This window comes from Grammomys surdaster, unplaced genomic scaffold (assembly GCF_004785775.1).
Source record: "Grammomys surdaster isolate TR1022 unplaced genomic scaffold, NIH_TR_1.0 191, whole genome shotgun sequence".
Taxonomy (NCBI): domain Eukaryota; kingdom Metazoa; phylum Chordata; class Mammalia; order Rodentia; family Muridae; genus Grammomys; species Grammomys surdaster.
In genome coordinates this window covers 13,874,271-13,889,122 of record NW_021604636.1, presented here as the reverse complement: position 1 = coordinate 13,889,122, position 14,852 = coordinate 13,874,271, and the positions used below count along the sequence as shown (strand labels likewise).

The window sequence follows — 14,852 nt, the reverse complement described above, 5'->3', positions numbered from 1 at the left end:
CTCTGCCCTCATGGTCTGATTGGTCAACAGAAATGGCTTTATTATAAAAATGAGTTCTGAGGAGGGCTTGATCTCTGACTCTCTAAGCAATTCCTGTGACTCAACAAGAAGTCCGGAAGTGGTATCAAGCTCTTATACTCCCTAATCTTTGGAACTATGAATTAACCTCTATTCTTTTTTGAGGAATGAGGAGATAGCTTTGGATATAATGTCTTACCAGGTAGCCCAGGCTGTACTCAAACTCAAGATCCCCCTGTTTCAGCATCCTGAGTGCTTGGGTTCCAGTCAAGGGCAATTATACCTGGTAAACTTTTATTCTTTATAAATTACTCAGCCCCAGGATATTTTTTTCAGCACACACACACACACACACACACACACACACACACACACACAAATGGACTCAGAAGACATTCAAACAGTTCAAAGTAGGAATTTCCTTGAACTTATGTAAGAAGATATTGGTATCTTTTTAAGAAAAATGCTTCAAGGGAGCTATTTCATTTTGTCAATGTCTCATTCCCTTTCTCAGAAGAATTATGGTACAGCTGGGCTTCACTTTGACATTTTTGCTTCTATACTATAGACACAGTTAACACATACCTCATCAGCATCTCAAGACAGCCTGGAAGGCATGAAAACCCTGAGTTATAAAGTTCTATAATCAGAGCAGTAAGGAAGCCAGGAATAATTCTCAGTAACATCTTAACACAGCTATAAAGTCTGGTCCACACTGTCCCTGCTTTAGACTTTCCTCAGTTCTCCATCTACAGTGCCCTTCTGGGCACTCTTCTCCCTGTCATCCTAGCTTAGTTTTTTTTATTGAAAGCATAATTGCATTATTTTCCCTCTATTCTCCTTCCTTCCTTCCTCCCATGCCCTCATACTCCCTCTCAAATCCCTGGCTCCTCTTCTTTCACTCTTCCTTTTACATACACACATGCACTCACACGCACATGCGTAAATAGATACATACAACTTGTGTCCATTCAGTACTGCGTGTGCCCACGGTTATTTCAGGACTGACCACTGGATAACCAACTAAGGGGGTCCTCCCTGCAGGAAGACTCTCTCTCACTCTCAGTGTCCCTTAGTCACCTGTGTTCTTTGTCTAGGGGTAGTGTTCCACATTAGCACATCAGTTGGTGTCAGTGTTCAGGTCTGGTTTAGCTAGCCCTACTGTTGACATATCACGAGTGAAGCTAGTCTGCCATACCCAAGAGACACAAGCTTACAGCATATTTTATGGTCCTCTACCTTTTAACATATTTCTGCTCACATCTTCCTTGATGTTTGGTACAGCAATTGTGTTGTAGATGTATATCTATTGGGCTTTTAAAATTTTAATATGTTTTAAATTGCATCTTAAGTTTTTAGTTGTGTGTATGTGCACACATGTGCACAGATGTGCTGTGGGAAGTGTGGAGGTCAGCAGACAATTCTGGGGAGTCAGTTCTCTTTTTCCACTACGTGGAAGGAGATCGGGGATAAGGCTCAGGTGTTGAGACTTAGTGGCAAGTGTCTTTCCCCACTGAGCTATCTAGTCAGCCCCCACATTTTAACTCTTATTTGTTTCCTGATTGCTGCCCGGAGTACTGCTTTGATATAAGCATGCCTTCTCTTTCTTTAAAGCCTTTGACTGCACCAGAACAGCAATGCTCGCCATTTTGCTATTAAATAGATGTCTCAGTTGCTGTTCTATTAAGTGGCACAAAGGTCTAGCATTCATGGGACACATTTTAATAAGTAAGGCAATCCTATGAAAAATCAGTGAGTAATTTAAAAATATCAGTTACTGCATTGCTGTCTAACAATCTGCCGGGGGTCGGGGAGGGAGCTATAGTTCAAACTAGCAGCTACGTTTGCATCAGGTTAATCAAAATCTGAAACATGGCATTAAGGACATGACAGATAGATGACACTTGAAGACACAGAGATTTTCAGTAAGCCACACCAGGGTCATCCCCTTGTACAGAAGTCAGGACACTTACATCACTGAGCTGTTTGGTGTTGAGCTGGGCTTGTAATAGCACCGGAGTGTCAGTGACTGCTGTGAATCTGGTCTTATCAGGGTGCACTTTGTAGGTGTGCTGGAAGAGAAGAGAGTCTCTGCTGACATTTCCCACTGTACTTTTCTATCCCTGTTCATACCACACGGGTGCAGGGGAACTTGACATTCAAAGTTTTGCTTTCTTTAGGACTGAAAAGTGGATCCAAAGCTACTTCCTTCTGCTTTCTATTCCCCATTCTCTCCTTTCATCTCCCTTCCCCCCAAACTAAAACAGAATTACGTTATTTCCCTCTGTTTCTCCCCCCCCCCTTCCCTCCACCTTCTTGGGTTTTCTACACTTGATATTAGCCAAAGGGCCAAGCAATCATTGATGTTTCTGCTGCATCAATCTTTCCAGTGCCTACATGACTCTGATGAAACTTGTGTTGAGTCCGGGCTGTACCTTGAGTTATGAGTTCTGCACATTCCACTCTCTTTCATCTATATACTATCTCCCTCCTCCCCGGTATGTCCTGGTCATGTCTCTTCTTGATTCCTCTTTCTCTCTTGAGACCATTTGTTCTGCTTCTTTGCCCCTGATCTTGGCGTAGCAGAACAGTCCTGCCTCAGATCACTCTGAACCTCCAGTCTCTTCACATCACCCTGGTCTAACTCTGAGTCACTCCCTTATATTAGATGATATCTCTCTTGCTCCTTGCTTACTGCCTGTCTCTTCCACTCCAACTGAACTTCTGGGAGAGCAGATCACCTTGTTCCCTAGATCCCAGCACGGAGGACAGTGCCAGGCTCATGCTAGCCCCTGGGGTCTCTTTGTTGAACAATGAGCTCCCTGATTATGACAAACTTGGATAGTCTCCTTTTGCCCTGAATTTATAGCTATACAAACTACTGAAAATAGACATAAAACCTGAAAGAATTTCATAGCCAATAGATATCTTCCTAGTACTTTTTGTGTCCCCCAATCCAACCCCTAAAGCCAAATTAAAAAAAAAACAAACCAAAAAACAAAAAAACAAAAAACAAAGAACCAAAACCAAACTCATCCTGATGACTAGGTGACAACATTTAAACTCCTGTTAAATGTACCACTAGATGTCACAAGCATCCTATACTCAATCTGAAGAACTCAGAGCAGCTGGCTTACATCTTTACATTGGTCCAACTTCTTGATAGCTTCGTATTCTTGGGTTATCGTCTGAGGGAAATAGCATTTCCCTTTATCTTCTTCATATTCTGCTTTGTAACTCTTCTAAAATGGCACAAGAACAAAACCAACTCAGGATGGCTGTTGATCCCAAACAATGTCACTGCAAGGCCAGAGGAACTGGATTCAAACTTACATCACTGTTTTGAGCAGAAACTTTCATGCAGTGTGTATGGTATGGGTCTTCAAAGCTGCCTACATAGTGTCCCAAAATATTCTTTACATATGAATCTTTATATTTAGCCTAACAAAGAAAACACACATACTTTGAGTTAATAGTGATTTTTTTCAATGGGCAGGAAAGCCTTCCCACCCAAGAGGTGGCCATGGCTTTTCCAACCTCACTAAAGTTCTTCAGAAGGGTGTCGAGTTGATACTTGGGAGTCTCACAGTAATTCATACTCTTGGCCTTTGTCTTCTCATAGTTTTCTCTGTATAGTCTCTGCCAAAGCAAAGGAAAAAAGAAAGGAAAATATATCTCACACAGTAAAAGTGATCTATGCCATTGCCAGACTCGAACAATGGGTCGGAACTGTTATGGTTTCTTCCACCTGTTTTCCACTATGCAGAAAGGATGCTCTTGAAACTCATGCCTTGTATGGTGTCACCTGCTAATGACAGCAAGTGTTCATATTACCTATTCCAGTATTTCTCAGATTGAAAAAGAGAGCACATGAATGTCTTGAAGTAACTGTCTCATTTGTGTGTACTTGAAGAACATGGATTGCTTAAACAGCTGAAGTAAAATAAGGCCTAAGGCCTAAGAAGGGCCTGAGGACTCAGGCAGTCCCACAAAAGCTGCCAGCTCAGCCCTTGATGCACATACTTCTCATACCCTTGGAAGTTGCTTTTCCTCATCAACCTTACATTTTCCTTATAGCAGCTACCCACGAATTATAGTTTTTAAGGTTTTGAGTCCTTTGAGTGCATCTGTCATATTTTGCTTCACATTCTCTCTTTTATAAAATTCTTAAACTGAAGTGTCTTGCTTCTGTGTTTCTGCTTTATCTGATTTTCTACTTTGTCTCTCAGCTGATCTTCTCACTTCCTGCTTTTTATTTTCTGCACATCTTGGCAAACAACTCAGTTCAGGCCACTGAGTGAGTGCACACCCACACTGATACTAGAAGCACAGTGTATACTAACATTAGGTCACTTCTGAGAAATAAAGAAAACAGCATCTTTATTATTTCTTTTCTCCTTCTGAAACAAAGGCATAGAGGAGATTAAAGATACTGTCCTCCCAAGGAAGACCAACATTGCTAACAGTGAATCTCTGCTATTGCCTCTCCATATTTAGTTTGCCATGCAAATGTGAGATTTGAGTGTAAGCTGACATACAACCCAAGGGTATGTTAATTAGTTGGAACTCCCACATCAAAATGGAGTGGTTTGTGAAAGTTACTTACATCACTCTGGTTCTTGGCGGTCTTCAGGGAGTGAAGCATCTTGGGGTCATCATTGATGCTGAGAGCACCGATCATCTTGCCTTTGCTCTTCTCATAGTCCTTCTTGTACATCACCTGCAGGGACAACACACATGCTAACTGTTCAGCAGGGACAGCCCAAGCCAGCAGCCCAGCCCAGGGCTACACTCACATCACTGGCATTCTTGCTGTTGGCTTTGGCTGCCAGCAGGGGGATGGCATCCACCTTGATGTCAAACTTCTTAGCTTTGCTCTTCTCCCAGTCTTGCTTGTAGATATTCTGGGAAAGGAATTAGCAAAAGTGAAATGACTATCATCACATTCGGAGACTATTTATTTATTTATTTATTTAGGTTTTACAAGACAGGGTTTCACTGTATGGCCTTGGCTGCCCTGGAACTCATTCTATAGACCAACCAGCCTGGCCTTGAACTCAAGAGTTACAACTGCCTCCCCACACCCACCCTACCCTGTGCTTGGATTAAAGACATGCACCACCACCACCCAACTGTCACTTTATTCTTTATAGAAGCTAAATGGACCCTGTTCATTGTCTAGAAAATTGTGCATACTTGAGGTAATTCTCCTCAAGCAGGAGCTTGTGAGTTTCTCATTCTCTATCAGAATATTTCATCAAATTAGCTCAGTCCCAGTGATCTCACTAATGTCTGAGTCCTGAACTAAACAGCAGTAAGTGGTACACACATTCTACAGTTAGCCTACTCTCTGTGGTTTCAGGCATCACTTCCATTTGCCCTCTAAATTTACTCAGAGGTCATTTCAAGAAGCATCCCATTGCCCTCCAAGGCTGGATAATTGTAGTACTTGTTTTGGGAATTGTTGAAGAAGTTAAGACACACTCTTCTCCCAAGGGTAATTTAACTTTTCTATAAAATTAAATTTGGAAAATGAAAGCTGGCAATGGATACATGGCCTTCTGCCCTTTACATCTTCTGTGCTATCATTAGCATAAGCCTTCTTACAGGTAGAAATAAGTCTAATTTGTGTAAAAAGGAACAGGGTAGGCCTGGGGAATAAAGGAAATCATTTCTAAACAAAGATTATGTTCTAAGAAAAATTGAATTACTGTATAGGACACATAGCAATGCTCACAGTTCTAACATTAAGATTTACAATGAATTACACATGCTAGGTGGTATTTTAGAGGCTGGTTAGAATGTATTAAGATTAAAAATTAAGGGCTAGTGAGATGGCTTAGAGGTTAAGAGCACTGACTGCTCTTCTGGAGGTCATGAGTTCAAATCCCAGCAACCACAGCACTCACAACCATCTGTAATGAGAGATCTGATGCCCTCTTATGGGGTCTCTGAAGACAGCTACAGTGTACTTACATATAATAAAGAAATAAAAAAACCTTAAAAAAAACCCAATTGAATGAAGCTACTTGCAAGATGACTACACAGAGGTGGAAGGAATTTACAAGGTAAGTTTAAAGTTATTTTGGTAGAAAAGTAGAAACATACAATTGTTAAGGGTTCTTCCTATCTTAACATTGAAGTAGCCATTGAATTACAATGTAGCAACTGAAAACCAGGGGCACAGCTGTCTACAGTGCAGTACATGAGGTACTTACATCACTCAGGTTATAGGCGTTCACCCTGTGCTGGATAAAGGCAGGAGCATCCGGAGGTATATGACACTTGAATTTTTCACTTTCATGTTTGGCTTTGTAATTTAGCTAAAGAAGGGGAAGCAGGGTATGGGGCAGAGAGAGCACCATTAAGATCAGAAGAAAAAGATTTACCAAATACAAAACCTTCTTTAGATATGTTGGAAAGTAACTGGCCAAGATCACAAAAGCAACATCTTAGGAAGACTGCACTGTTGAATCTGTGTACTGGACTCTTGTCATGTCACCACATTTATCACAGTCACCATGTCCACCACCGTGGTAGGTGACAGAATGAGGTGGCTCTTCATTCACATTCCTCTCCACGCCTCTCATAACTGGCCCTTTAACATAAACACTGTTCTGGCCTCCTCTTCATCGCTGATGTCACTTTACTGGAGATCCCTCATAAATGTCACCTTGCACATATCATGCTTACTGATTCTGCAGTTGAAACTGTCATTTCTGGCCATAAATATACTGAGGCCATTTAAAACTTATCTCTAGGCTTCCATTTTTCTAGAAAGTTATTTGGCAGAGAGAAACCTGCATGTTAAATATCTGATCTGCACTACACCTGTATATGCTAAACACATCTCCTATTGTGTTAATTTTCAAAACATCTACAAATTATGTAAGAGAAAATGAGGCATAGAAAGATTAAGTTGCTTGACTACTGTGTCACAAGAAGCTGGGATACAAATCCAATTTTGTCTAAATCTAGAATTCTTTTCAGTACTTTAAGCTATGCTGCTTTCCTTGAATCAACAACTTCACAAAGCATTATCTACTTGAAAAGATTTCATCCCACCAGACAGGAAAATATTTTAGGTGATTAGAGACGTATTAACACCTACTGAAATGTAAAGGTTTTCTAATAAGTGAAATCAAATAAGAAGTTGGTTTTTATGGGCTAAGAAAGAAGTGGTAAAGCATTTGCCCATGTGAACAAGCCTTGGGGTTTAATCCCAGAATGACAAAATGGAACAAATTGACTTTCTGTATGGATTTTGAAATATCTCTTCAACCCCCCTGTAACTGGTTCCCTAAATGCTTAGAAGAACTTACATCACTCAGCTGTTTGGAATTGACCTGGGCTTGCACCAGAACAGGAGAATCTGTAACTTGAGTGAACTTTGTCTTATCTGGGTGGACTTTGTAGGCGTGCTAAGAGGAAACAAGGGATTTGGTTTAGTAGTGGCTGTGAAGTCCAAGGTGGTCTACAAATTAGGAAAAAGGAACCTGTCCCACCCCACCCCAGAAATCTGTGGTTAATCAAACATTTCTAGGTTTGGGTTTTATCTGGATTGTAGTTCATTTGAAAGATGGTCTTCTGTGAACACGAGGAACACCCCCATGTCTTCAGATTCCTGAGAGCTCTTCACAGCAATGAGCTTGAATTAGCCCTTGGGATCCAGGATACCAGCAGGAAAAGAAATATATCTTCTACAAAATAGATGCTGGTTCTTACAAGCTCCTCACTTAAGCAAATTTGTAAAGTGATCATTTTAAAGTTTCTAAGTTTCTCTTGGCCTCTAGATGTTACAAAGTGCAGCAACATCCGGGTCAATATCCTTGAGATGTGAAGGATTTGGTGTGTGGGAAGAGGGATGAGTGTCACAGGTTCTCTCTGTGAACATACATCTTTACACTGGTCCAGTTTCTTGATTGCTTCATATTCCTGAGTAATGGTCTGGGGGAAGAAGCCTTTGCCTCTGTCCTCTTCATACTCAGCTTTGTAGTTTTTCTATGAGGGGGAAAGCAATGAGATGTAAGGATGCAATCTTTATTTTATGCCTTCAGTCTACAATGTCTGACTTAGAGCGTGAAAACCATAATCTTAGGACTTACATCACTGTTTTGGGCTGTAACTTTCATACAGTGTGTGTGATACGGGTCCTCAAAGCTGCCCACATAGTGTCCCAAGATATTCTTTAAGTAGGAATCTTTATATTTAGTCTGAAAGACAAAATGTTCTTCAATTATTAGCTGATCAGCCCCTTATTGACTAAGAGCCTTTAAACAGGACGCGCGACCATATGACCACTTACGTCACTACTGAAGTTCTGCAGCACTGTGTCGAGCTGAAACTTGGGGGTCTCACAGTAATTGATACTCTTTGCTTTGGTCTTTTCATAGTTTTCCTTGTATAGTTTCTGCCAAATGAGGGGGGGAGCAGTTAAAATAGATCCTGTCACTCCCACACTGATTATAACACTCATTTTCCAACACCAAACAAAAGAAGAAAAGATACCACCTGTCACCTATCTTAGAACCTGACAATCAAACACAGGGTGGTTTGGTATTATTAGCGATGATTGTAAAACCAGAGTTTTTACATTCGCAAAAGCTTAAGAATCCAACATACTACCTCTAGCTGAGCCTTGGTGGCTGGGCTGTATCTCTAAGCTATTCTCTCTCTCTCTCTCTCTCTCTCTCTCTCTCTCTCTCTCTCTCTCTCTCTCTCCTCCTTCCTTCTCCTTCTTTCCCTCCCTCCCTCTCTCCCTCCCTCCTTTCTCTCTCTCTTTCTCTTCTCCCTCCCTCCTCTCTCCCTCCCTCTCCCTCCCTCCCCTCTCACCCTCCCTCCTCTCTCTCTTTCTCTCTTTCTCTCCCTCTCTCACCAACTGTGACCCATGTACACAGAGGCCATGATAACATCAGTCTATAGCCTTGTTATATTTCAAGTAAACATTCATGAAAAGGCAATTTGAAAAAGTATATAATTAGCCTTTTAAAAAAAAGACCCTCATAAGAATTTGAAGCATGGGCCATCACTAACTCCCCTTGACTGCTAGCATTTATTTAGCGTTAAAATAACAAAAATTGATCAATTATAGGTTTCAAGTACATGGTCGAGAAAGCTGCTGTCACCACCTTTTCATGGTGGATTTTCAAAGTCTCAGTAACCGTATTCCTTTGTGATACATTTATATTCCTGTTTCTAGCAACAAAAGTAGATTTGAATCTGAGATGGCTGGTTTTATAAACATGCCCTTCATTTGGAAAGCAGAAGCATTTCAAGTCAAGGTCATAGCAGAGTAATTTGGAAAGATGGATTAACACCCTATTCCTTGTCTTCCTACCCCACAACCACATGCACATACTCCCTACCATGCTAACTTAATTCAAGGGCAGAGACATAGTAACTAACCTATTCAGAGAGCTACATAAAATCTTTGAATCTTGTAAAAAGCTTTGTATAATCTGTCCATTAAAAAGAACCCTCAAATGATCACATATTTAGCCTGTGTATCTTTGTTATATATGTGTGTATTTTGTGTGTGTTTGGTATGTGTGTGAGTATGTGTTAAGTAAAATTGGAAAATTCATCTTTGACCTTTAGCCTTCTGATACCAGAGTCTGGCTTATTTATCTATTTCAATCCCAACAGCCTAGTCAGGCTTTAAACAATTCTACAGATAAAAACAGACAGGGACCACGTCAAGAGGTATCTTCCGAGTTCAGTGTCTGCAGATGATAGTTTCGGGATCTGTTTTTGAAATTCTCATTTTACCAGTTCAGAAGCCCAGCATACCATGCTCCATGCCTACTGTGAGGCCCAGATGCTGGAAACTTCTAAGCAGATGGTGATCTCCCTGACCTTTGAACCCAGTCCACTGGCTGGAGACACTGAGGCATGTTAGGTTCAGAGACACTCAGCCTTCTATGGCTAGTCATCTCTGCTCTGCCTTTGCCTCCATAACCTTAAACATTAGTAAAGCTACACGGGCATACAGGTACCACACAAGGAGAAAGAGTCCATCTCCCTCTAAGTCAAGGTTTTAAAACCATTTGTGAAGAGAGTTGACTTACATCACTGAGGGCGTTTCCTGCTGTCTTCAGCTGCCTGAGCAGTGGGTTCTCTGAAGCAGGAAGTACATTATAGTCTGCTTTTCCTTTATTCTTTTCATAGTCTTCTTTGTATTTTACCTGTAGGATGAAATAAAAAATAAAGTAACTCCACAGGTTATTTTTGTCCTCGTCTCCATTATATCAATTATGACATGGCCCCACAATCAATTTGTCTTTAGAAAAATGGTAGCTTGACATTTTATAACCATAAAACCCACAGGAACTCAGAGCAGCAGTACAGAGAGTGCATGAGTTTCCAGGAAACTTTTCTTTTCATTCATTTATTCATTCAAAAACATCAGAGGGAGTTGATTCTGTGCCTGGCTCTGGGAAAGGCACAAAAAGAACAGCATATGGTCTCTGTCCTCGAAAGGAGAAAGACACATAAATATTGGGACAAAGAAAGAAACACAAATAGTGACAGCACATTGTGTCCCAGATGTCTGCTCCTGCAGAACCTTCACTCAGCCTTTAACTCCCAGCTGTCTAGCTGCCTATACATCTAAAAGACAAGAATCTAGGAACATCTTCCACTTCATTTTTACAGCCTTCCTATAACCATGTATTGAGCAGGCTTATATTTCCATATACAGGCAGGACAAGAAGGAAGCATGTAGAACGAATGGTGGCAACTTCAGGTTCTCTTTCCCTTCCCACATTATACTTTAAATTCCAACTATGGCAGAAGTTGTAAGTTGGGGTGTTGGGGAAATGAAAAACCTGTAACCAAGAACATGTCCAGAGTAAGCAGAAGAACAAACTGATCTTAATTCTGACCATGATCTCTAGTCTAAGAATTTTATTTGGGTAGTATATTTACTAGGTTATATAACCCAAGGAATTCACTACCTTTTAAATCCTTACAAAAAAACCCAAACGATTGGCTTAGCAGGCAATGGCAGGTGATACACAACTGAAACCCAGATGTGCCAACTCTGTTGCTTAGCCAGACTACCACAGAGACTTCTTTACAGGCTCTATAGGCATGGGAGGCCTGCATAGCCTTTCTACCTCATGGAATTATAAATTTCCTTGCAAAACAGAATTGAGCAGAAGGAACACTCATGAATCCTACCATCCCACCTGTCTCTGTTACATGGAAGAGCTAACATCCCCAAATTTTATATAAAATTCCTACAAACATACTTTGAAACTCCAGACTCATACAATCAACCAAACAATGTGATATTTTCATCTGCAAATCTAAAAGGGATCTGAAATGTAACATGCTGGAAGATGAACTCCTGTTTCACTCCTTTCAATCACCTTCTCTTCTGTAATCTTCCCTGTATCCATCAAGGGAAACACCGTGCAACTAGCTGTTGAGTCCAGAAGCTTTCTCTGATCTAATCCTTCAAACTTCCTAAATATTCCTCATCCCTTGTCATGCTGGTATCTTGATCCAAAATACCATTGCCTTACACTTTCTAAGTGATGGAATCTTCCTACTTTCTCCCCTCTGGCAGAACCAATGCTCTGGGAAAGGCATCGGTCAAACAAGTTTACTTGGCCTTAATATTTATGCCTTTTATAAAACTTATACTACCTTAAAATGTCAAGGAATAACCCCTTTATCAAAGTCACTCTACAGGGCATAGGAAGACATCCATGGGCTTCTGATCTTATTTGTGATCACCAACTTGTAAGAACACAAGAGGTGCGACCATGTTGAGTGTGAAGCACATGGCTTCATATAAGGTTGCCAGTTATTTTTTTCTGGTGGAAGTACAGCTAGCTAAGATAATTCCCGTCATGTTTTTGGCCAGCAAAAGGCCTTCCACTCCATGAAATGAATGAAGATGGCAATTAGGTGGTGCTAAGGATCCTGTTGTCATGGCAACACAGTTTTCCTTTTTATTATTTTTAGGCATTCTACTATGCACTAGTCTCAGCTTTGGCAATTTCTCTAAGAATCTACTCCACCACCTTTTTCAGTATATTCAAGGGCAAGGGTTATGAGTTCACCCCACTAAAGACACGAAGATCAATACCTTGCTAGCGGCGACTCCAGCCTGTTTGTTCATTTTATACTCAGGTGTTTCAGTCTGCATGAAGTAGATCTGGTCTTTCATGTTCTCAAAGTCTTCCTGATACTTCCTCTGTAAGACAGTAAAGATGCTGGAGAACAGCTGTGGAGACAGACTCCCAAGACAGTGTGTACTGGGCAGAGCCCCTCAAGTCTGCATGTCCTCTCCCCCTTGGTTTAGGCCAGTCAGGTTTCGAGCAGGGAATGTAGGGGTGTTGCCAAAGCGATTTTCAGCTTAACAGAGGTCTGGACAATTAGAACAGGCTGAGAGAACAATTGGAAAGGCCCACTGGGAAAGAAGTGTGGAAAGCCAGAAGAGATGAATGAAAAAGAACTAGATTTCTGTTTTCCAGTGAAACTAAGTCAATGTTATAAATGTACAATTTATGCAGTGGGCAAAGAATAAACTACAAAGAGCCTCTTTGACTCATGCTGTTATTTTGCAACTAGTAAGAGGGTCTCATCAGGTTGTTCCTATGAAAATTAGGGTAGAAATCATGTGATTTGCTTAAGATAGTGTCCAGAATTCTAGAACTCCTTGAGACGTTGCAAGCATCTGGAAGCTGTTAGAGAAAGGGCTACCCTCCCAGACATCTGGCCCTGGCTCCTGGCTTACTGTGCTGAGATTGTCTGCATTCATTCTGGCTGTTGCAATTTCAAAGCATGGTGTCTCACTCCACTTTCCTTTGACTTTCTTCTCATAGTCTTCTTTATATTTTTGCTGGAGGAGTTAAAAAAAAGAAATGAAACAAGAACCAAATTCAAGAGTTGACAAATAGAAATTGAGTGTAGTACACTATGAAATATCTTGATGATATTCATATTAGGTCCTCAGTGAATATCTTCAAGTTATCTTGTACTCTAGTCTATTGACCCAGCAAGAAAGTTGACTTAAGGGGAACAAAGAGAGAGACAAGAAGACTATCTCTCCTTGCTGATTTTGGGGACTTAGACTCTAACCCCAAATGGGCTGTGTAGAAGTTACCTTACCACTGGCCCAAGATACATTGTTGTGAATTATCTTGGCCCATATGTTCTTAGAACATAATTAACCTACACAACCTCAGATCTGGGACCATGAGGCAAAGCTAGAGCAGGGTTAGAGTGATTCTCCTTCTTGACTCATATAGCTATGCCAAAGATATCATCACTGACTGGTGGCTTGCATGCGCCTGTATCTCTACCACACCCTTCATGGAAATAGAAAGTACTTCACTGTTATCCTGGTAACTCAAGCTCTGATGTACAGAACCAGTGTAAAAGGAAGTACAGCTTTCTCCCAAATGCCCTATTTTCTGTTTTTGCAATGGTCAATATGCTAATTATCAGCGAGCAGCTTTTATAGCCATCCATTTTAGATCTCTGGATTTTTAGTGACCATGACTGGACACTGTCATTGTTAAAGTATTGATTTAGTATTTCAACACTTCAACTTTCTCAATCCCAAGGGCTGCTGCTGTAGTTTACACAGAACATGGCTAGAAAGATGAAGCAAGACCATTTGCTAAAGATGCTATGTGTATCTATGACACTAAACAAATATATGGTATACTCATCATAATAATGATGGCTATTGTCATAAGGAAAATAGAGAGAATTGTATATTAGACAAGAGAGACAGAGAGAGGGGTAGACAGAGAAACTGAATTTGGCTGAGACTCAGATCTGCCTTGTATATCAGGGAAGCAGATACAGGAGGACGTTGAGATCTAGCCATCCTGGGTTACATGGAAAGACCCTACCTCAACAGACAAAAACAAAACAACAAAATCTAAATTAGATTGTTAACTAATTCAGCTACCCTCCTATGGTGGTTTGAATGAAAACAGCCCCAATAGGCTCATAGGGAGTGGCGCTATTAGGAGGCATGGCTTTGTTGGAGTAGGCGTGGCCTTGTTGGAGGAAGTGTGTCACTACTGGTAGTTGGTTTTGAGGTTTTAGATACTCAAGGCAGGCCCAGTGTCTGTCTCTCCCTGCTGCCTGCCAATTCAGATGTAGAACTCTCAGCTACCTCTCCAGGACCATGTCTACCAGCTTGTTACCCACCAAGCTTCCTGCCGTGATGATAATGGGCTAAATGTCTGAAGCTGTAAGCAGGCCCAATTAAATGCTTTTTCTTATTGAGAGTTGCCATGTTCATGGAGTCCCTTCACAGAAATAGAAACTCTAACTAAGACACCTCCTCTGTTGAAGAAAATCCCCAATACAAAATGAAAGTGAGTTAAGTGATCTGGAGACTTGCCAAGGCTGCCTGTAGAAGTACTACTAATCTTTTGAGAAACAGGTTTCTTAAGAATCTGAAAGACAAATAAAGTACCCAGAAACACGAAAGCTTCCGAAATTTGATTTGAGCATGGTGGCAGATGTCTGTTAAAAAAAAAAAAGAGCTTTGGAAGTTTGAGGCAAGGGAATCATGAGTTCAAAATTAGCCTGGGTTTCATAGTGAGATTCTGTCTCAAAAAAACAAAATCAAACTAAATAAGGAAAACAATAAAATGTTCAAAAATAAAAAGCAAAGAACAAAAGACCACTTTAGAAGTTTTTGATGCTCCCTCATCTCAGGGTTCAATCTTCCAGCAGCTAAGTCTTTCTGAGGTTCTGTGCCTCTGTGCCATGGAGGTGGCAGGGGGTGGGGGTGGAGGACTCCAGGAAGCTCAGGATTTCAGGCAAAGGGATGAAGCCAGATACATCAAAAAGCTGCT

At 41.0% G+C, this 14,852-nt stretch overlaps 1 protein-coding gene across 1 annotated transcript in view; it reads right to left on the bottom strand.

The window, feature by feature from the left end:
* The window catches only part of Neb (nebulin), a 198,940-nt gene that overhangs the window by 165,516 nt on the left and 18,572 nt on the right, over positions 1-14,852 (bottom strand). Inside the window, exons 10-23 of the mRNA XM_028769166.1 lie at positions 12,767-12,871; positions 12,116-12,223; positions 10,086-10,202; positions 8,324-8,428; positions 8,124-8,231; positions 7,915-8,019; positions 7,341-7,439; positions 6,237-6,341; positions 4,815-4,922; positions 4,625-4,738; positions 3,556-3,657; positions 3,352-3,459; positions 3,156-3,260; positions 1,992-2,090 (exon numbers count right to left, since the gene is read on the bottom strand). Of these exons, the coding sequence (XP_028624999.1) occupies positions 1,992-2,090; positions 3,156-3,260; positions 3,352-3,459; positions 3,556-3,657; positions 4,625-4,738; positions 4,815-4,922; positions 6,237-6,341; positions 7,341-7,439; positions 7,915-8,019; positions 8,124-8,231; positions 8,324-8,428; positions 10,086-10,202; positions 12,116-12,223; positions 12,767-12,871 (1,488 nt within the window). The remainder of the gene's footprint in view (positions 1-1,991; positions 2,091-3,155; positions 3,261-3,351; positions 3,460-3,555; positions 3,658-4,624; positions 4,739-4,814; positions 4,923-6,236; positions 6,342-7,340; positions 7,440-7,914; positions 8,020-8,123; positions 8,232-8,323; positions 8,429-10,085; positions 10,203-12,115; positions 12,224-12,766; positions 12,872-14,852) is intronic.